The following is a 23,142-nucleotide window of genomic DNA, read 5'->3' as shown; positions in this document are numbered from 1 at the left end:
AATCATCAATCATGGTTCTTTTGCTGTATTTTGTGCTTCTCTTGGCTCTCACTGGTCACTCAAGTAAGCATCTTGATTCCCACTTGCGTATTTCAGATTTTCCACATTTGGTTAAATAGAGTTCTTCTGATCATGATGGGTTCTTCAGATTTTCTCTCTTTAAGCTTGAGATGATGAAATGGGTTTTCTGTACCGAGTGTCTTCTGCCTCTTGCTTCGTTTAACTGATGAAAGACTTCTTCAATTCAGAAGCTCTGACGATTCATGCATATCTGGTGTAAACTAACTGATTTGCTGGTTTTTCAACAATAGGTGCTCTATATTGTGTGTGCAAGGATGGTGGGGGCGATCAAGCTCTTCAGAAAGCTCTGGATTATGCTTGTGGAGCTGGAGCTGACTGTACTCCTATTCTTCAGAATGGTGCTTGTTACCAACCTAACACTGTAAGGATCACTGCAGCTACGCTGTTAATAGCTACTTCCAGAAAAGAGGTCAAGCTCAGGGAAGCTGTGACTTTGCTGGCACTGCTACTGCCTCTCAAACTGCTCCTGGTTAGCACTCATCATCATCATCATCATCATCTTCTCTCTTCTTCTAACCCACCTGCATTTTGGACTCTCACTGTTACTGATATGGATCTACTCTCTCTCTCTCTCTCTCTTTGTTGTGTGCTTTTGTTGTTGATCCATAGCTTCATCTTCTGGTGTGTTTTCCCTTCAAGTGCTAGGTACGCTTCTTGACTTTGGATCTTTATCAATATTTTCCCCCATCCATTGAATTGTGTGAATTGTCTGAATTTGGAAGAATTTGTGTGTGCGTGTGTGTGAAAGGTGGGAGATCTTGTTGGTTGATTGCTCTCTTTCTCCATTGCATTAATCAGATTTTTCTGTTGACTCTTCCTTTCAAGCAGCCAACTTGTTCTCTTTTCTTTTAGGTCATTTAGGTGCAGCTTTATATTTATCTATTTTCTTTACACTCACAGTGACAGTGAGTGCCATCTACAAATAAGATATCAGAGCTAAACTTACTGACCATGTTCAGTTCTTCCAAGTTGCAAGTAACTTTCACAATTAGCCAGAGCTATATTCTTGGTTTAAGTCCCTATCTATTACCTCCCCAGAATCAGAATTCTGTTTCCTGCAAAATTAACTTGTCCTCTTGTTCCCCACAAGTTGATCCCAGTCCCGGATCTGTGCCTAATAATCAAATGGCTGTTTCATCCCTGGTACTCTAGGAAGCATCAACACCAGCACAACCTAGCCAAACACTGCAATAAGTGAAGTGCTCATGTGGGGTGTTTGAAAAGGATCATATCATTACATCCTAGAATAATGGGTAAATGCAAAAACGGTTTTTGAAAGAGCTACCTTAATTGGGCCTGACCTATTCAGATAGTTGTGTGTGTTGTGGTGTGTGTGTCTGTATGTGTGCATGTGAAGGATTATATCATCAAACAACTATTTTCCTCCATCTAAAGTGTCTATTTTCTGCATAATTTCTAACATGATTTGGTTTTATGTAAATGATGATTGATTTGAAATCTCTTCTTGTTACAGTAGTACTAGCACAGGAACAGGCACAAACGACAACACCATCAACATCGCCGACAACTGGGATAACAGGCACAACACCTCCACTACAACCTCAACCACACCACACATCACAACTGCAGGGACAACCACTGGCACAGGAACAGGGACATCAAGTCCTACGTTTGGGATAAGTCCTACGGCCACAACAACTGGGACAGGAACAAGCTTCAATGACAGCAAAGGAGTAGCTCTTCTGCAATCCACAGTGTTTCCATTACCATTATCCCTTCTTATCTTCTGGTTAATGTTCATCATTAGGGTTTAATTTGACTGGTATATATAAGAATGTAAACTTGGAACAACTAGTAGAGTGTGGGAGAGGAGTGGTGCGCGGATGGTATTTAGCCACGATATGAGGGGTAATCATGTAAATTATATAAGGAATCATCGAGAAGAAACCCCACTTGGGTTTGTTTGTTGGTTTCCTCCTCTTCTTTCCGTGGGGGAAAAAGGTGAGAGAATTTGGTTCTTATTCAGTGGTGATACTTGGAGCTTGATATGACTCCCCGAAAGTAGATAGATATGAATACTTATGATGGCATGATTCGATTGACAATGGGACAATTTGACATGAACATTTTTTTTAACTAATTATAAGACCATCAAATGATTTTGTTCCCGTGTAATAAGATAAAAGATTACATCGGGAAGTATTATTATCTTCAAATTCTTCTATGTACAATCACTTTCTCATGTTTTATGTAAGAGTTTTAGGCATTTAAATATTAGTCCTTAAATTAAAAAAAATATTAATGCCTAAATTTAAAAATAACTTTAATTCTTATAATTTTATTTTTAAGGATATAGAGACTGGCATTAAATGATTAAAGTTGTAAAAATTGAGTTGCATCAATGAATTTCAATCGATTTAAAACTGAGAATTAAACTAAATTAATATTCAAAGAATGAACTTTAATTAAATCAAAATTATAAAAAAAACAAATGATTTTTTTTATTATGCATTGTGCATGACATATTATTTTAACTATATTTAAAGTTATCCTTAGCATCAATAAAGCAAGTGCCTCAACCAACTTAGAATCATTCAAGCTAATCTAAATAAGCTTCCTAATGGTTGAGAATTGTCAAGAAAACAATTTATAAATAAAATTTTTAATTAATTTTTGGATCTTTCAATTATAATTATAATTATAAATATAAAGTATATCATAAACATTTTTTAAAATAAACTTCGGTCATAATTTTTTTAAAAAAGAAAGCAAATATTCCATCACGTACTTTTTTGAAACAAGGTGAATCAACAATAATTTTGTCACCAATAAAATACTGTGTGCCCAAATAATTGTACCATCCTCTCTCTGGAAGCTTTGCGTGATTCCTCCTCTCCTCCATTACAGGGAGAGTAGTAATTTTTACTTGAAACACTTGACTTATTAAACATAAGTCACTGCAATTATAAATTCTAAATAAATACACAGAGACACATTTTTTAGTTAGATTTTATTATACTTATTTATGGTTTAATTAATCTATCTATATTTGATACAGTGAATTTTAGGTAAATTTCCTCATCATCCTACAAAAACGCATGTTTATGTGTTTTTTTTTAAAAAAAAAAAAAAAGAAACCAATAAATCAAAAAGCAGACCGGACCAATCTGTAAGTTTCGCTATCCCAACCTAATAATGGCAATAACATTGTTCAGTTGTTGACAACACATCCAACATTATCCATGAGGGATTGCTTTCAAATGTCACTCTCGACAAGTTCATGATGAAACCAGTAAGAAAAATAATCGCTCAAAATCAATCACATTCAGATTCAGCAATTATTTTTCTCTTTTGGGCCGAGTGGTAGAATTTAATATCACATTAAGATCCAGAACAGAAATGTCCAGTTCATATAAACATAGGCTTCCACAAACAATTATAGAGCCATAGCTATTACAACAACAAGTCTTATCTCATTAGGTGAGATCAGCTATATGGATTGCACTACACCATTACGCTCTACCATAACTATTACTAACAATAAGCCATAACTATCACTAACCCATTTTTAACTTCTGTGATCAGCCTCTATTGTTCCTATCTTTCAGAGCCCGAAGCAAGAACAATACAAATAAATAGTTAGAGAAAGCCCTCTAAGCACCTTCTAACGTGAAACACAGTGATTTACCTAGCTGGTTTCTTTCTGAACAAACTCAAGAATCAATTTAACAACTGAACTGGGGCTTTCAAGATGAGGTAGATGGCCACAGCTGGGGATCTGGCGTATAATTGCATCAGGTACTCAGAATGCAGTCGCTGCAAGGTCAAATAGTTCATGAGTCAACTTTGGTTCCAATAACAGCATCAAGTGCATTAGAGGCAATCATGCCTCATGATCATGGATTTTGGGTTCAACACATGTTATGCCTAATTGAGCTCAACAATACTCAAATCCAACCTAACAATATAAGACATTGGATAATTCTGTGTGCACACACGTGTGCATGCAGAGAGAGAGAGCGGGCGCTAAATGATAATTTACCACTGCAAGCCTATTGCTGATGATGCGATCATTCTCACCCCAAAGGATGAGAGTTTTGTGCTTTACCTGTTAAAAATCAATAACTAGCATCATAGCACGAAGCAGAAAGCAAGTGAAGATATACAGTGAAAGGAGAGCTCTCATCTGCACATGCCTGCGACTATGTAAAGTGAACTTGTTCAACTCAAGTTGCAGCAGATGTACCTCTTTTATCAGAGAAGCGACATTATAACCGCCACTAGCCATGAAATCCACTGTAGCATCCTCCCACCAAGGCATTAAGCAATGCAAGCGACCCACCTATGTTAGCAACACAACAATCTAAAATGATCAAGTGTACAAGAAGTTTTGCACTCCTAAAAATTGTTACAACATAAATAGGAAGTTTCCAACTAAGACTGGTGTCCATCCTATTTCCTATGGATTTGGATATTCTGACTGAGAAGTTTATGAATTGTTTCTGAAGTGAGAGAGATAGAGATAAAAGAAGTCAAGAAGAAGAGTGTTAAAATCAAAGATGTGAGTTCCATACATTCTCTCACTCATTTAAGTGTCACTCTATCTTCAAAGGACACTATAAAGTTTCACACACTTTTAGAAGATCCAAATCATATTTCCTATACTGAAAGTTTGGGGAACTTGAGCATGTGAAGATTGAGCACAAGAAAATGGCCCAATGAAATATTCAAAATGCATAAAGAAATCTATAACATTGCATAAAGAAACTCACACTAGCCAAGTCGAGACTGGTACTAAATGATACGTCAGAGAAGGTCAAATAGGTCGCATATAAGCGCAAAGGAATGCTCTTCAATAAGTATACCTGAGTCAAAAGAAAGGTGATGATCTGTATAATAATGTATATGTTTACATATACCTTAATGGATTAGACGTTTGTGTTTAATATGGTTCTTGACAGTCTTTATAACTAACTGGTGGAAAGTTTAATATTTACTGCTCCTATCTCAGTTGAAATTAAGAGTGAAAGAGGCTGTTTAAAACTGTTTTTATTTTATTGTTTTGAGCATTAGTGTTTTGTAAAAATATGTTCTGAGAACAAAAAAATAATGAAATATAGGTATTTTCTCATTCTCTCTTGTTCTTCAAAACAATAATCCCAGATTACTTGAAAGTTGTTTCCATTTGTTTGTTCTCCAGAATAATATTTTAGTTTTTTGTTTTTAAAACACTTTTTAAAAACACATTATAACAGGTTTTTTTTGTTCTTTTATTCTGGAGAATAGAAAACTATTCTCAGAACAGATTGCCAAACAGGCCCAAAGTTTTTCAGTTGAACTGATCTAATATGAAGATTTCAACATATTGATCCACCTAGAGAATGTTTGATATATGATAAAATTTTGTTATTCCTTTTTAAAAAAATATTGGACAAGTGGTGTGTGTTCAAGGCTTTAGTAAGCTTAAGAGAAATACGCCAGCATAAGCTGCCACTCTAGGTAAGGTTGCTAGCGGTCCTGTTCCCTCTGCATATACACTGGAATCAATCAAAACAAGCTTTTCCACCTGAAAACATGAACTCCAAGTAATTGACCTGAGCGCACTTGAGTCATTGGACGAAGCTGTTTCAGAAGATAAATTCTCAGATAAATTAATGACTTAATCTAACGATTTTCTTTAACACATACAGCTTCCGGATGATTGGCGGCGAAGTCAATGGCAACAGCAGAGCCAAGGCTTGGTCCAACCAATATCATTGGCCTTCTGATGTAAGACTTCCAAAACTGTCATAAATAAATCAGTTTCAGCTTTAACACAGTATGACAAGGTATTTGGGTCCTCGAAAGATTCATGTTTCATGGAGTTAGTCCTTAAAGATAATTAGGTTAGGAAGCTACTAAGTTTGGAAAGCCCATCAATATGATCCTTGCCTCCATCAATTTAATCCGTTATAGGCCGTATTGATGGGTTTTTGAAAGTATTTGGAGTCAAATGACGATGATTACTAAGGACTAAATTGATGCAAAAAGTGTGCAACTTTGCTTCAAATCACCTAAAATAAGTTAAGTACCTGATAGAAATGATGGCGCTTGGATGCTACATCGCATAATGGAAGATTTTCTGATGGATAACAAGAAAAGTAGACAAAAAGCATCCCTAAAAATCTCTTGTAGAGAGGCAAATATGTGATGAAAGCAATTAGTAAGTGAAGGTACAAAGCAAACCTAAATCAGAGAAACCCCAACCAAGAATGTCAATGGCCCAGGCCTCAAAACCAGCTTCCTCCATCAATGGATATGCATATCTCCATTCTAAACATGAGCTGCACTCAAACGACTCAGAAATTCAGAGGCTTATTGAGCATAGAAACTGATAAACTAATTCTTTAACAGATTTTAAGAACCTGTCAAAACCATGCAGAAGAACTAACGGATTTGCCTTGTTTTGCATCACTGGCTTCACGCAGCTACTCATAATGGGATTTTCTGAGAAGTTAACCTAATGAGGTCATATGGAAATAGTAAGATTAATAGTTTATAAGCAGCCAAAAAAAGATCGTAAATGGGTTTACAACGCTTAGAACTGTGGACTGACCAGACAGGCAGACAGGAAATAATGAATAATCCTATTCACAAAGGAACAATCCTACACAATTTGGGATCTTTAAGTCCATAAGCACGGGAAAAGTTTCAATAGAGGCAGCTTAACGATCGTAATATGCAACAACTGGCACACATATCTCCTTTTCCCTATACAATGCATGATGTTTTTTTATGTAAAATTGCTGAGAATCATAACATTACATCCTCAACTATATCCCCCATCCTCAAAACTAACAGGATTTTGCAACAAGAAAAAAAAAAAATCATTATTCTCGCATCTCTCCATTCTCTCGTCTTCAATCCTTATAAATAATAAGGATAATAATGATAAAAACTACACTATTCACAAGTTGCCAATAACGAAGCTTTACTATATAGGTTCCATGCAATACACGGATCTACCATCTAATTTAAAAATGAGAAAGATTTAGAAAAATATAAACAAATTCCACTCTCTGCTGAATTTCAATTATTTTCCCTCCTCTTCTTTTTTATCTCCTTAGATTTTCTAAAAACAAATTGAAGAAACGAAAAAAATAAAATACACAAATACTCTGTTGTTTATCTTAAGAATAGAACATATAAATAGCCTAAATTTTATTTAGAAAAACAACTTTTGATTTTTTTTTTTTTTTTGAGTAACTGGTCTACAAACACAATGCACAAGAAAAGTGTGTTAGTTTTCGACAGCAATTACTTAGATGGTGCATCACACCCCCAAACTGACAAACACAAGCACTCAAGGGATAAGGAAGAACTATTGAACTCACACAACGCAGTTACAACAGTGTATACTTTAACTACAAGAAGTAATCCCTATTTGATTGCTTGAATCTCAATGAATCGGTAACATAGCCATTCAAGAGAAGAGAAAAGAGAAATGCAAGGGAGCGAATAGAAGTTACGGGAACGGGAATTCGCTGAATCCGCATAGCGAAGCTCCGGGCAAAAGGATCCTTGACTTGTTGGACTTGCTTGGGGAGAAAGGAAGGGAATCCATGACCCACAACAGTGAAGAAGCGCGTCGGAGGAGCCAAGCGTCTCGTTGGCGTCGGCACCGCAACAGAAGTGAGGGCAAAAGCGAGCATGTTTGTGAACTGCTAAATGCAAAAATCAAAACAGAGTCGAGTGAAGCAGCGAGCCAAATACGAAATCACGAAGCAATGCACGTGGTGATGGTGGCAATAAAAGTCAGCGTTAAAATGCTCTTTTAAAAAAGGAAAAATGACCAATGTTTGCCAAACTTTTATTGGATGAAGCTCTTAATCGCAGCAGCGATGCTTCTGGTTGTGGGATTAGAAGTGGTATTGGCTGACCAACGTTGCTTTTGCTTGGTTGTGTTTGCTAGTTTTTGCCTGGTTTTTTTGTTTTAGATTGTATTTTAAGTTTTCTTTTTTGGATCAATGAGCAAATAAAATTATGAACTTCCGTTTGAAAATTATTCTTAATTCTAAACTATTAAAATATGTAAAATAAATTTTAAAATTTTAAATTTATAGTAAAATAAATCTTGATGATTAACTTTTTTAATGTGTTCACACAAATACTATTCACCATGAGCCCTAATTAATGTTAACGTGTTATTATTAATTAGCACTATAAACCTTAAAAAATTATGTTAGTAACATTATAAACTCTGAACTATTATATTAGTAGAGTTTTGGATCCTGAATTTTGAAATTTTGAACAAATTATCCTCACAATTGATGTATAGAACATTAACTATTATGTAGATCAAATTAATCTCAACATGATTAGTCACAGTGAATGTATTGTTAGCCATGACGAACGACTTATAATTTTATAAAATAATATTTTTACCCTTTTTTTACAATGTTTTTCAAACAATTGATATATCATACTTCTGTATAATCTATAACTCTAATGTAGCTTAATTTTAAATAATGTTTATTTATTTAATGGTAAAAATCTAAAATCCTATTTGAAAAGAAGTTTAAGTATCATAAAATTTTACGAACGATGAATGCAAAAGTCAATGATTTCATCAATGAATTTAAAACTCAAATTAATCAGTTAATTAAAATTATCTAATATTGAAACTTCTTTTTAAATGGGATCCCAAGTTTTTACCATTAAATAAATAAATATTATTTAAAATAATATTAAATTAGAGTTATAGAGTATACAAAAGCACGGGATACCAATTATTTGAAAAACATTGCAAAAAAAAGGGGCAAAGAATGTCATTTCACAAAATTATAGGCCGTTCGTCACGACCAATAATGCATTCATTACGGTGAAGCATGTTGATGCTAATTTAATCTATATAATAGTCAACATTTTATATATAAATAGTGGAGGTAATTTGCTCAAAATTTTAAAATTCAAGGTCCAAAACGCTATTAACATAATAGTTTAGGATTCAAAATGCTTCTAACATAATAGTTTAGGGTATGCGGCACTAATTCACAATGACACATTAGCATCAACCGGGGCCTATGGTGGATAGTACTAGCATGAATAGTAACGGCATTAAAAAAGTTAACAGTCAAGGTTTATTTTGTTACAAATTTAAAAGTTTATAATTTATTTTATATATTTTAAGAGTTTAAGGTTTAAGGCTATTTTTGAGTAAGAGTTCATAATCCTATTTGCTCATTAACCTTTCTTTTTTTGGTGAGTTTTTTGTGTGTTAGGTTGTAATTTTTAGGGTTTTTTTTGCTTCAACTATTGGTGTTTATACTTTTTTTTGATGATTAATAAAAATGACTTTGTTTTGGCTAAAAAAAAAGACAAATGATATAAAATTATTTTGAATTATATAAATGACAACTTAATTCCTCAAAATGTCATAATTTCAATAAAGTTCATAAAGACTTATTTGTCAATAATTTTTTTTAGTAAAAAGATCATTTTATCCTTACTAAAAATAATAAGTTTCAATCGCAACTTTTGTTTAAGAAATTACAACTTTTGTTTTATAAGTCATAAGAATTAAATAAGAAATCACAACTTGTTAAATATAATTTTTTATTAAAAAAAGTCTCAATCACAATTTTTGCTTGAGAAATAACTTTTGTTCTATGAATCATAAGAATTAAATAAGAAATCATAATTTGTCAAATATAATTTCTGTTATTAAAAAATAAATTTTCAAAATAAAAAACCTTATTCATAATTTTAGTTTAAAGAATTACAACTTTTTTTAAAAAAAATACAAAAATTGAATAAAAAATCACAACTTATCAATAAAGGTAAAAATAATCTTTTTAATTTAAAATTTATTGATAAAGAAATACTACAGATTTCAATGAAATTATAACATTTCAGAGGATTAAATTGTTGTTTATATAATTTGGAGGGATTTTATTACTATTTTTCCTTTTAAAGACAACAATATTGCTAAACAGAATTTTTTACCAAAAAAAAATAGTAGGTATAATTTTATTAAATTCTTCCATCACACCAAACACGTTTTTTTAAGCTCATCCTCATCCTCATTTCCATTCCTATGCTTATTCTAATTATCACTCCCATTTCATCAAAAAGCATTGCATCGTACCAAATATGACCTTAGATGATTTAAAAGCAAGTGGTGTAAGTCTTACAGTTGATTTAATGGAAATAGTTTCAAATAATTTGTTATATAATACTAAAAAAATATATCTTAAATTTTGGAAGGGACAATGTGTATATGATGAGTGTTCTTATAGTCAAGATTATTTTGAATTTTTAGAGAGGGAAATATTTTAATAATTTTTAAATATCAATGAGATATTGAAATCCAATGAATATATTCCCTTTCATTTCTATTATAAGACATTTTTAATTACCTCATTAGAAGAGGTGGTTAAGTTATTAAATTTATTTGAAAATAAAATAAACTTTTAAGTTTATCCATATTTAAATGAAAAATTTTTAAATTACATTACATATTCTCTCATAATTAATGAAGCCAATGGTTAGTTGTCCTAGGAACAATGTCATCTTTCTCTATTTTTTTTTCTTTTTGAATTAGAAAGGAGAACTAGAAATAAAAGGATTACAAAAAAACCCTCAAAAGAGCTCCTTTATTATCATCCACCACCTTCAAACAAAAAAGATGAGAGTTGATTAAAAAATTAAAACTTATTTGTTCTATCTAAAGCAAACTTAACCAAAAAAATAAACATAATAATTAACCTCCCTAAACATAAGAGTCATAGATATGTCACTATCATAGATATGTCACTGTCTTTGTAGAGGAGGGAATATGCCTATGTAATAATATTCACATATAGGTGAAATTCTTAATTATATCTGAGGAGAAGGTTCAACACATCAACACAATCAATGAAAACTTTAATCTATGAATAATTCTAAGCAACTCTCTCACAACAATAGATAGTGGCCTACACAGACATCAAAACCACCCCACCCAATTTGCATTGCGATCTACGACAACACTATTGCATTTTTCTATTATGTTTATCATTGAACCACCCACATTTGGTCTCACATATCTAGCGTATGGTTTCTTCCATCGATCATTTATTCTTACTGGGCACCAAATCCAACATCGATATAATTGTGTGCATGTATATATACAAACCCTACTTTTGACACTTAGGTGCATGAATTGTGTATTTAAATTGATTACTAAAGAAATGGGAGTAATATTAAACAATGTAATGAATAACCTACAAAATATTTTATATTAAAGATTAAATAATTTTTATGGAAAGTGTCTTATAATTATGATTGAATGGAGTAGTTAAAATATTGATTGAATAGATTTGGTTGATTCACCAAATCTAAATCCTTTTTAAATATAAACTAACTATTTCATAATAATCAAGATTAAAGAGTGCTAATTAAATCATTAAAATTGTTTAAATATGAAATAATTTTTGGATTTATTCTTATTTTAAAAAGTAAATTTTAGAAGATTGTAAAAAACTTCGTATAAAAAACTAATTAATAGTCTATTATCAATTATTAAGTAATTTCTCATAGAAAGCGTTTGATATATAAAATTATAAAATACTGTGTTCTCCCAAAAATCAATAAAGACAAAATACTGTGAGTCATGCTCAACTTTGCTTCTCTGACCTCTTACCCTTTTCAGTTAACTGTTATATGTACGTGTACTTCACGTTTCAACAAACTTTTCAAATGGGGTCTGCACGGACCTACGACTGATAACATTAATAATTTTTTTAATGCCCGGGGTAGTTTTGACATCTCCCTGTTTGAAATCTGTAAAATGTTTTCTCACAGTCTTTCACACACACACAAATTTCAGGGAAAATGGTAAATAAATCTCAATTGAATTGACAAATGGAATATTTTTTTGCCTGAACAAATGATAAAACATGACCAAAGGGTAATTATTTTAAAGTCTTCGAGGATTATCTGATATTAATTTTTTTTGCAAAATATTATAATGCCCCTAGAAGTAAATGACAGTGTGACACTTTCAAAAGTAAAAAAATAAATACTTTCATTGAGTCCAGTGGTTATAGGAAGTGACTACACCTATATTTTTCAACAGCATTTTGAATCATGAAAGTAAATTACAATTTCAGAAAAGTAAACGACTGCTTTTATTAAGTAAGTGATTCAAATAATATAGGGAAAAACTACTTCCATTCCTTAGTTTCATTTGAAAATAATGTATCATATTTTGTGATCTTTTTTTTTTATCACTTGTCTGTTTGGCGTGATTTATTTTTTACTCCCCCGGAATTTTAATATGAATTCTTACATGATACTTATAAGTCTTTAATAATGATTATTGTTTCCTCAAATTTTCAAATACTACGGCGGAACATCTATTTGTTTCATGGTACCTGTTTTTATTTTTTTGGAAAATTTTTTATGCAATCCGCTTGACCAAATTTATTAACAGCTGATCCTCTAAACTTTTGAAACATTCTTGGCTAAGAGAGGGGGAGGTTGGCGAAAGAAACCAGTTTTGCAACGTTACCACCCTTTGATCATTGTAATTAATGATAAAGATGACAATTCAAGTGAGTCGGATTTATTTGGATCGTGTTTGAATAATTTTACTCTTTTTAAAAAGGTTATATAGTTAATTTCGATCCTAACTTTTTTCGGGCGAGTTTAAACTTGATATAAATTACCGATGATATTATTTTTATACAATTTTTTTTTGAAACATTAATTCAATCCTTGTAAGTTCCATTTGGGCTAATTGAAATTAAGTTTTTAAGGAAAATGATGCATATAACCCAAATCCTTTATGTTAGTTATTTATTTTGTGTGCAACACTTGTTCATTTTCTTTACACAAGTTATTCATATGTTTAGCTTCATTTATTTATATTCATAGTGGTGTTATGTTATTAATAAATGTTATAAATTCTTCCTACATCAATTGTTAATTTTTTATATATCAGTTATTCATTTTTTTATATGAATTATTTATGTGCTTAACTTTACTTATTTATATTTATAGTAGTGTTATGGTATTATTGAGAATTGCAATTTTTTCCTACATCAATTACTCATTTTTTATATATTAATTATTCATTTTCCCTTCATCAATTATTTTTATTAAAAGAAAGTGAGATTATTTATATCATTTGTTTCAAAATTTTAATTTTAATTTAATCCAAATAGGATTCATAGAAACTAAACTGAAGTCTCAAAAATTTAGATAGTTAGCTGTGCATTAACTTTAATAAAAAAATGTACTGAAATTTTCCCAATTTTTCCTGGAACACAGTAGTAGCATTATCATCATTATAGATGCAAAATCAACATCTAGATCAACGGATCCTTCAAAAAAAAAAAAAAATCTAAATCAAGGGAGCAAGATGCAATAATGAAGGGGCTAGCCTCTGGTACCTAGCATGTCGTATTTAGGGATTTTAGGCTATAGCCATAGCAGGTATGCGTCACATAAAAAGCACACAAATGACTAAAGCTCTTTGACGACAAAAATAAAAGTTAGTACAATTTTGGCTCGTTAATTTATCATAATTTTAATAATTTTTAAATAAAAAATTTCATCCAAAGACCAATAACGTGATATATTTTTGCCTGACATTAACAATTATTTTAATTGTCAATTCACTTTAAATGTTAATTTTTATTTACACTGTGTTGGGCTTGATTTAAAAACAAGTCACACCATTGAACCTTTGATAAAATATATTAAAACATATTTTTATTTATACGTATATTTTTTTAAGAAGTGCTGGACATCTCATATTATTAAGGAGTATTTTTCTCTCAAATTATTTTTAAATGAGTAAAAATCTCCCTTCATTAAAGTATGAGGCAAGAATACACTTTAACTCCATAAACTATGCACAAATGACAATAAAATCTTGTAAAATGTTACAATTCTTCTCAAGTTTTTAAAAACCTTTTAAGCATTAATGATTTTTTGTAAAATAACTAAATACCCCCAATTTAAAATAAAAAGAAATAAACATTAATGAGTACTTTTCTTTAGATATTGACTAGAACGGAACAAGCAATTATAGCTTTTTTTGTACAAATTTTTAATTCACTAAAATTCAGGTGTTGTTAATATCTGTGACTAATTTAATTTAAGCAATAACCACTTTTCTTCTAACAATGAGTAGAAGGGAACAACCAATTACAACTTTCATTGTAAAAATTTTTTATTCATTAAAGCCCAAATGTTGTAAATATCCGTGACTATTTTAATTTAAGTGATAATTAGTTGATCACTCATACATTGCACAAGATGTCATTTCTACAAATTCTTTTAAGTATTAAATAACAATAATCAATACATATTAAGTAGTTATATGAGTAAAACAATAAAAAAATAACTTCTTGATCAAGAAATAATATATAATAACCCAAACAAAGAAAAAGATAGGGGATGATGTAACGTCATCTCTGACATTATCAAGCACACAGAACACCAAACACGAAACAACGTTATAATAATCAAGATTAATTCCATAAATAGTTATCATAATCCAATGATTAAAAGCATTTAAGCAAAACAGGCTCCCAAGAAAAATCCTTTTGAAAGATCGTTTGAGCTCAGACTATGGTTTAAAACCAAGTAAATAAGAAAATGTAAGCATAAGAAATCAATGTTGCCACAAAATAAGCAACAATATACATATATATATATATATATATATATAGCCATGTAGGCACAGTGTGCCGCGGCACAGTGCATCGTTCGCCATAGCGGACTACATAGAGGGAAATACCCTCGTGCCTCAAGCCGCGGCATGATGGATAGTGGGCTATGGCACACGACCACTATCATGACAGTAAACTGCTGTCATGACAATTCTCCGGACTAATTTCGTCATTTGATGTCTGATTCAAGCGAATCAAGCGTTCACATGTAGCTTTTAAAGTCACCTAGCTATTGGCACCGATCCCACACCTAAACACAAAGTTAAATAAGATTTGGATACCCGAATTTAAAATGACTCATTTTCTTTCAAAAATCACAATTAAGGTGTCCAAACTTCAAAACCAAATATCAATAGTCGTGAAACCACTTGATCTAATTTAAATGAATCATAAAAAACCAACTTAAGCATTTAAATCACAACCACAACAGTCCAGATAAGATTTGGCCCATTTCAACATAAACTTCATCAGGGGCAACAATTTCTCATAAACAATCTAATGGCTAATCAAACACATAAATCAATACAAAACTAACCCTTACACTAATATCTCGATCTCTTACAATCATTACAACACAAATATACCAAACTCAGGCCAAGATATCCACAGTCATAATAGAAATCATGCAAGTACATCACAAAATTATATATATGTCTTAAGTTGGCATATGTGTATAATTTTCATTACAAACCCAAAATAAGTGAAAAGACTATACAGCTGAGAGATAGTTCCCTCAATGCTCAGTTGCACCTTTCCTTCCCTTGCCCCTATTGAAGTTTTCGCCCTTAAAAAGTAACCATGAGTGAGTCTAAGATTCAGTAACCAAATAATCTAATCAACCACTCATGTGTAAGAACAGTTTGTGCGTATGTGAAGTAGCATGGTAAATCATATAACATATCTCATAAATCCACACATATGGTTATAGAATGATATGCATGATCAACACACCACTTTATACTCTTCTTATGTCTTTTAACTGAATCTGTGGGTTGACAATTTGATAGAACCAAGTCCATGTGACTGAACTGGCCCAAGCTTATCATTAGTAAGAGGCAACCTCGACCAAGAGTTCCTTTACCTATTATGGACCACAGATTCACCCTGTCCACAATTGCTAGGGGAGTTGATGCCCAATCTATCACTTATAGTACTGGGGCTTTCAAACAATATGATATTAAGCACCGGGGCCTCCACAGTGCTAGTGTACCATATAAATTTTCAAACAATACCCCAACAACACACTAAGGTGAATTCCTACCCACTCACAATGATCATACTAAACATGCTTCATACACCCAATACATATCCATAACATATCATTTATCATAATTTCTTATTTCCACTTAAATCATAGAATTTCACAAGTAATTTTACATAAAAATAGCATTTAGCTTTTCAAATACAAAAACATTCAAACGAGTCTTCATTTCACTTCACATAATTTCACAATCATAATTTCATATTATTAATAGGCTAGTATCAAACCAAAACATAACTTTTAAATCAAACACACCACTATCCAAACACACAAAGAGAGATTAGACAATTCAATTACCTCAACCTTTTTGTCAGTAAAAGGGTTACCATGATCTACCAATGGCTCCACAATGCTCAATCAAAGGTTAATCTACATAATTAAACTCTTAGTTGTCAAATCCCCATACTAATCACCTTATTTATAATACAACTAGGGGTACTCATTATGCTCAAAACCTCAATTTAGCCCTAACAATTCTTCCAACACACTATATTAACCCTATTTAATATTCCAACACATAAACAAAACCATTACATTACCCACATTGCTCTTAATCATCCAATTTCTACATAGAGTTTGTCCAAACCCTAACCAACAACTCTAAATCTTTATGAATCTATAAATATAGGTTTAGAGGCTTAATTTAACTTCTCAAGACCTTAATTAAGGCAATGGATTCAGCTATTAGCCAAGAAAACATGAAATTATATCCCTAAAATACCCAAATCATCAGAAAACTCACATAAAGGGAGAGGGAGAATGAAGGAAGCTTATTCAAAACTAAATCTTGCTCAAAATGCTTCCAATGTGGTCCAATAGTCGAGCCCTAATGCCCACTGGTCCTCTCTTTTCGTCTCTTTGCGTTCTCTTTGTCCTACTTCTTATTTTTCATCTGATTTCACGGTTTGATAAATGCATAAATTTATACATAAGCCATGATGTATGGTTCGTCCATCACGGCACATGGCACAGAAAACTCCACACTCGTTTTAAATCTCTCTCCGTGCTATAGCCCGATCATACTTTGATCTAGCCTTCTTTCAAGGCTGTCCAAGGATCCATTAGTTACATTAGTCTTCTTAAAACGTTATTAACCAAAAATTCACTTAATTTGACTAAATTGCCCTTATAAATAGTGAAAAATTTCAAAATTAAAGTCCAAAATGTTACAGATAACATGATCATATATTAATTTTAAACTCGAATATAAAATGGATGCAATAATTTGTTGCACAAAATAAAGAAAAATAGATAAAAATTAAAAAAAATATAAAAGTACAAGACTTTAAGGAATAGGTGGCTGTCATATATAAGTTAAATTTTTAAAAATTTCCTTATACATTACTCCTCTTGTTCTATTTATATGGCACTTCTAATATGTTTAATTAAAACTAAAAAAATCTTCAAATTCATTAACTCTGTTTAAAAATATAATAATTTTTCAACTTTTTTTCTATTAAATATATATACTTTAACAACATATTTCTTTTTCCAAAATTCAAGGGAGGTCAAATGAGAAAATTTATGATAAAAATTTAATGAGGTGACTTATAAATAGAACAAAAAAAATCTTATTTCTTTGCTTTATAAATAAAACAAAAGGTAGTACATTGGAAGTAATGTTTGTGAATTTACCATCTATAACAAGAATTAACATCTTCAACCATTGCCTATTTCACACCCAAGATACAATAATATATAGTTGGCCATGTGTAAAAATAGGTATTGGTAAGTATAGCACAACACTAAGCATGCTTTGACAATAATTTTTGTTTATGATTATAGCAAAGGACAATAAAAACATGAAATTGTCTTCTGCGAATGGTAGATGGAAGTTGAAAGTCAAATTATGCACTTGTTTGTATGAGATTAAAAAAATAAGTAATTTTTAGATAATATGAAAAGAGATTAATTTTGTAGGTATTCTATAAAAAGCATATTATTTTATGTTTGGTTAAGATTATAAAAAAGTAAATCTTAATTAGTTATTTTTAAAATTTTATGATATTTTCATTGATTTATAATTGTCAATAAAAACTTAAAACTTGTTGCACCACATTAAGGGGTCCTCCATACTTTATGATCACAATAGCTATTACAGAACTTGAAATAACATTTTGTGCGTGCAACCTATAAAGAGAGAAACCCAATTATTAGTAGATAAATATATATAAATATCTATATTATATATAATATAAAAATTATAGGAAGCTGTATTATTTATGAGACATAAGTAGTGGAGTTTTGCACAAAATTCATGCAAAGTATGAACCAATAATCTAGACAAAAAATTACTGCATTTGGTGGGTTCAACTTCAAGATTATATTTAACAAAATTAATAATTTAACAAAAGACAATGTGCTTAAGATATACATTTATGCACATAATCAAGAGGGAAAAAATGATTTGGTTGGATGATTATGTACAAAAATAATTTTTTGCCGTTAGATAAAATATTGACACTTTCTTGGTTACAAGTTTAAGTAACATCATATTAGCATCGACAACAAACCAAGCTTCCATGCTATACATATATCATTATAGCACTTCATAGTCAAGTCCTTCTTACATGCATTTATTACTTTGTCGTCAAAAAAGAATATATTGACTTTGCAAGACTACATACAATTATGAAATTATCTATAATTAATTAAATACCTTAATTCATGTTGTCTATCCAGCACAATCAATTGCTTGAAGTACTTACATGTCATCAAGAAGCTCATCCCTTACCTTCCTTGTCTAGACATTTCAACAAGACTCCCAAGTTCCACATTTTAATTATCATAGTTGCTTTTGTTATGAAAAACACCACAAACCATGTGTTGAAAAGATTTTACCTCAACTAGAATTGTCTTAAAAGTATCTCTAACTTCTAATCCTAGATCTTCAGGAACTTAATACCATCTACATTAAAAAGCATGTAATTGCAAAGACAAAATGCAGTTACTACATGTCAATCATTATTATTATAAATGCAAAAGTTATGAATGACTTATACTTTTGAGGTATTGCAACTTAATCTATTATATTTAAAGAACAAATGTATCTTTATCATGATTCAAATGACATAAAACTTAAGTATTTGTGTTTGGTAGCATCATTTGCATGTTAAAAAAATTAAAATGATACAAAGTTCATATATTGATATTAGCAAAAAAATATTTATACAAAAAGAACTTCTATAAGCACTATATAAAGACTAATAACCTAACGTAAAAGACAAAGAAATTTCTTGAATATTAAAATTCATCATGTAACATCCTAGAAAAATTTAACCCTAATTAACTAAGTTTAATTATGACAATTAAGTGATTTGATGTGATGTATGGCCAGAGAAATCTAATAAGTGTATTCGCTTGTGATTTCAGCCCTAACTATGGATTCAAAGTAAAGTTAAGCTACTTGGGCATCAAAAAGAGAGAAAAGCTGAAGAAGGAACCTCTGTGCGACATGCTGCAATGTGTAGCATGTTTACTACTGCGCATAGAGGGTAAGCAATGAGGGAGGACTTCTTTGTGTCATGTGCCATGGCAGATAGTGCGTGTACTCAGATTTCTCCTTAAATCAGTTACTGTTTGCTCGAAAAACCAAAGAGGAAGAGAAAGAGAAAACAAAATGCTTGAGGCTTCTTTGTTAAGGCTTACTGTATTAGAAGTTTAGAAGTACTTAAGAGATAGAGAACACCTAAGGTAAGTGTCCTACACTCCTTTCATCCCTTTCTCCTCTATTTTCTTAAAGATTTAAGTTAGGGCTTGAATGGATGATGATTTTTGGTTCATATAGGCTATGGGTCCAAACTCATTGACTTAAATAGAATTAATAAGAGTTGTTTAGGTTATTTAGACCTAATAGTAATGATTTTATAAGTTTTTAGTTATCAAGCCTTATTAATGTTTAAAAATAGGGCATTAAATATGAGTTGTGAGGGTGGTTGAGGCATTGATGACTCCATGTGAGATTTATAATAGTTAGTTGAGATTGGATAGAAGTTAATATATCTAATGGGTAAGCCTAAATATGAGAAATAAGGGTATTGGGTATTTTAAAAGTAGAAAATGAGAGTTAAAAGTGTGTATTTGACAATATTGATGAACTTAAACTTGATTAATTGTAGATTAATCATTCAGGAATCATATTTTGGCTTGAAAAGCAAGTTTGAAAGTATATATTGAGGGATAAACCTTTGACCTCTCAACGGGTTGAGGTAACTGGAACAAACTTATCTTGAATAGTTGTTTATTAATTGTATTATAATATGAAAATGAGTTTATTTGCTTGTATAATTGAGTTTGTGAATGTAGAAGCATCAACATATGATATTGCATTAACTTTGATGTGACTAAAATGTAGAGTTAGACTCAAATGATTTTCAAATTATGACATGTAATTGGATTGAGAAGTATGTAATGTGTGATGCGATGATTGCATAGTTGTATTGACATGTGAATATCATATGTGTGGTTAAAAGAGGACTTCAAATGTGTTATAGGATTAAAAGTTTAAGTTTAGAAGTTTTCTAACAATAATATGGATGCTCACTTAGGTAACATTATAGTGTGAGTCTAATGTGTTGTTATAGAACATATGAAATTGTAAAATGTGTGAGTATTGTTCATTACATGATTAGTTGATGAGAGTTTGCTTAAGGAGAGAAGTAGATAAAATTCATATGGTATATACAGCTGCCTTCTGGTGCATAAAAGCATGGCTTTATCTCACTATTTGTCAAGAGATTGTTTCATAAATCAAGGGATTAGAACCTAGCTATCTTCATCTATTTATCGAGGAGATTAGCTTATGATATACGACACCCCAAAGACTTAAGAATGGGAGAAACTATGGTTGAGAGTGAGTTCTATGATCTTTAACTTGGTCACATCTCACAATTAGTGAACTTGAGTAATCTAGTCACACAGATGAAACCCTATTTAATATTATAGCTTACAATTTTAGTCAGAAGACATAACAAGGGTATAAAGTGAAATTGATCATGTATAGGTGTTTATTTGATGTGTCACATGGTTGTCAAGTTTGTGACAAGTTATGATAAAGGTTGTGCCATTGTCACCAGGTTGATTATATAGTGGTAATGTGTATTGAGTTGATGAGTTGAGTCATTGTCACATGTCTGGATGTCTTATGGCAATGTACTCGGTGATTTGAGATGAGGAATATGAATATATATCAAATTGTAAAAATATAACTTGTGTCATATGTAATTTGATATTTTAGGTAATCAACTCCATTTATGAGTGCTTACTTCAATTGATATGCAATGCATAGGGTAAGCATACCTGAATTATTGAGTGGCTAGACTCACCTTTTTCTTTCAATATTTTACAAGTTCTAGCTTTAGTGCAAAAAACAGAAAGACTCCTAAGGCTTAGAAATCTAATATTCCTTTTATATAGCCTTTTGACCTCATTTTATTTTGTGCAATAAATATTGTCAATTAGGACGCTTTTTGCATATACTTGCACTTTTGATATTTATGATTTTTGAAATGTATTTTCAGCCTTGAGTTGTTGTTTGTAAGTTATTCAAGTATTTAATAGGGCCAAAATACTAGTACAAATGTAGGTTATTGATTTGATTTTTAATGATGAACGTTGATGGTAAAGATGCAATACTAAAACTTCCCCCTTTGTTTTGGATATTAAAAGGGTTGAGGAGTGAAAATTTATTATGGTTGGAAATATGTGCATGTGATGCATTGTACATATAGTTCTAAGTCTATCGAGTGTGATCTAAGTATTAGAAATTGCTTTTGACGCGTGTGTGGAGTTTTGGACACTCCTAAATTGTAAAAAGTGAGAAAAATTGTAAAAATATGTTTGGATGTCTAACTTTCTTGTGTGATTTGATTTGAAAATAAAACATGTGTCATTAACTAGTTTATGAAAAAATCTTTTTATAGACATTTAAATCACCTTATTCAAATGTCGAATGGAGAATTGGAGCACGTTTAAAGTTGCCTTGAATTACTGTCAAGTAATAGTAATGGTGTTGTCAAAACTGTACAATATGCCACAATGCATGACACTTGCGTCACAGTGAGTGGCACATAGAAGAAGCCGCTGCAGTGCATGTGTACATGCTGCAGCGCACTGCTTTGTTTTTTAGAATTTATTATTTTTCAACTGATTTTGAACCTTTTCACTCCTCTAAGGTATCCCATGCTTTCAAAACATTATTTTACTCTGATTGAAAGTTTAATAAATGATTTTAATTTATTTCAACCCATGAAAACTTTGGATCCCATTTCTATAAATTATAAGCTTAGTGATCCTTATTAGGGTTAAACCCTCGATTACCTTAAATTTGATATTAATTGTGATTAGAGAAAGGAGATATTTCACATAAACTATTTTAAAACACCTAAACTTAATCATAACACTTTCTTGAAAAAGGGATATCAAGCGACCATAAAAAACATCATGTTACTCTTCCAAATAACAAAATAATGAAACATTGAAAAAAACATTGATTGAGGAAGTCGTTACTAGATCTACAAAAATGATCTCAATCAACTCGTTGATGTTAAGGGGCAAGAATAATGACCACCTGCCATCAAAAGATTGAGGAGCTACAACCATCGCAAAGCAATGCAAAGATGGAGAGAGGGGATAAGACAATGATGGCCATATCATACTTTATCATTGCAATTAAATCCATTTTGATTTTGAAATCTGATTTCATTTTGAAATTTAAAATTCAAAAGAGTTGAACTCATTTGATTGGTTGGAAAAAATAAAAAGAACTTAGATGCAAAACTATCTTACCTCAAAAATTAGCATACTCTACAATTTATTCACAAAATAAAATTAAGATTATTTTTTGAATAGATATTTGCATTTTAATCATTAATTTTAAATTTTTAAATATCAATCCAGTCTTATTAAAATTTATTTTTAAAAATAGTTATATTATTTAAAATCAATGGACTTGATTATTTTTAGTTCTTGCAATTTGAAAAAAATTAATAAAATTTATTTTTCAGGATTTTTGCATTATATTCACACACAAAGATAATCATTAAATTTATTTAAATTTAAATTTAGATCCAATTTTATTAATAATTATTTTAAAAAATATTGCTACAATTTAAAACTAATTAATGCATGCATTATGAG

At 31.0% G+C, this 23,142-nt stretch overlaps 1 protein-coding gene and 1 pseudogene across 1 annotated transcript; one reads left to right on the top strand and one right to left on the bottom strand.

The window, feature by feature from the left end:
• The first annotated feature begins 8 nt into the window (after positions 1-8).
• On the top strand, positions 9-1,977 carry LOC129310835 (uncharacterized; annotated as a pseudogene).
• A 1,785-nt stretch (positions 1,978-3,762) lies between these two features.
• On the bottom strand, positions 3,763-7,969 carry LOC129310834 (alpha/beta hydrolase domain-containing protein VTE7-like). Its single transcript, XM_054952746.1, has 12 exons — positions 7,875-7,969; positions 7,551-7,742; positions 6,638-6,688; positions 6,447-6,541; positions 6,268-6,365; positions 6,114-6,163; positions 5,731-5,826; positions 5,519-5,608; positions 4,815-4,907; positions 4,289-4,384; positions 4,085-4,150; positions 3,763-3,858 (listed from the first exon to the last, which is right to left on the bottom strand). Exons 2-12 carry the CDS (start codon positions 7,731-7,733, stop codon positions 3,763-3,765), a joined length of 1,014 nt encoding a protein of 337 aa, XP_054808721.1. The 5' UTR covers positions 7,734-7,742; positions 7,875-7,969.
• Between the last annotated feature and the right edge of the window lie 15,173 nt (positions 7,970-23,142).

This window comes from Prosopis cineraria, unplaced genomic scaffold, assembly GCF_029017545.1.
Source record: "Prosopis cineraria cultivar Desert tree isolate PC_DT_omini unplaced genomic scaffold, ASM2901754v1 PC5, whole genome shotgun sequence".
NCBI classification, from domain to species: domain Eukaryota; kingdom Viridiplantae; phylum Streptophyta; class Magnoliopsida; order Fabales; family Fabaceae; genus Prosopis; species Prosopis cineraria.
The sequence above is the reverse complement of the archived record's forward strand: the minus strand, read 5'-3'. Positions and strand labels throughout refer to the sequence as shown.

Excerpts from the sequence above, each read along its gene's own strand:
- LOC129310834 (XM_054952746.1), bottom strand. The coding sequence starts at position 7,733 with ATGCTCGCTTTTGCCCTCACTTCTGTTGCGGTGCCGACGCCAACGAGA. Across the intron at positions 6,164-6,267 it reads TTGGGGTTTCTCTGATTTAG|AAAATCTTCCATTATGCGAT; the intron begins GTTTGCTTTGTA and ends GTTATCCATCAG. Across the intron at positions 5,827-6,113 it reads AGCGCCATCATTTCTATCAG|TTTTGGAAGTCTTACATCAG; the intron begins GTACTTAACTTA and ends TATTTATGACAG.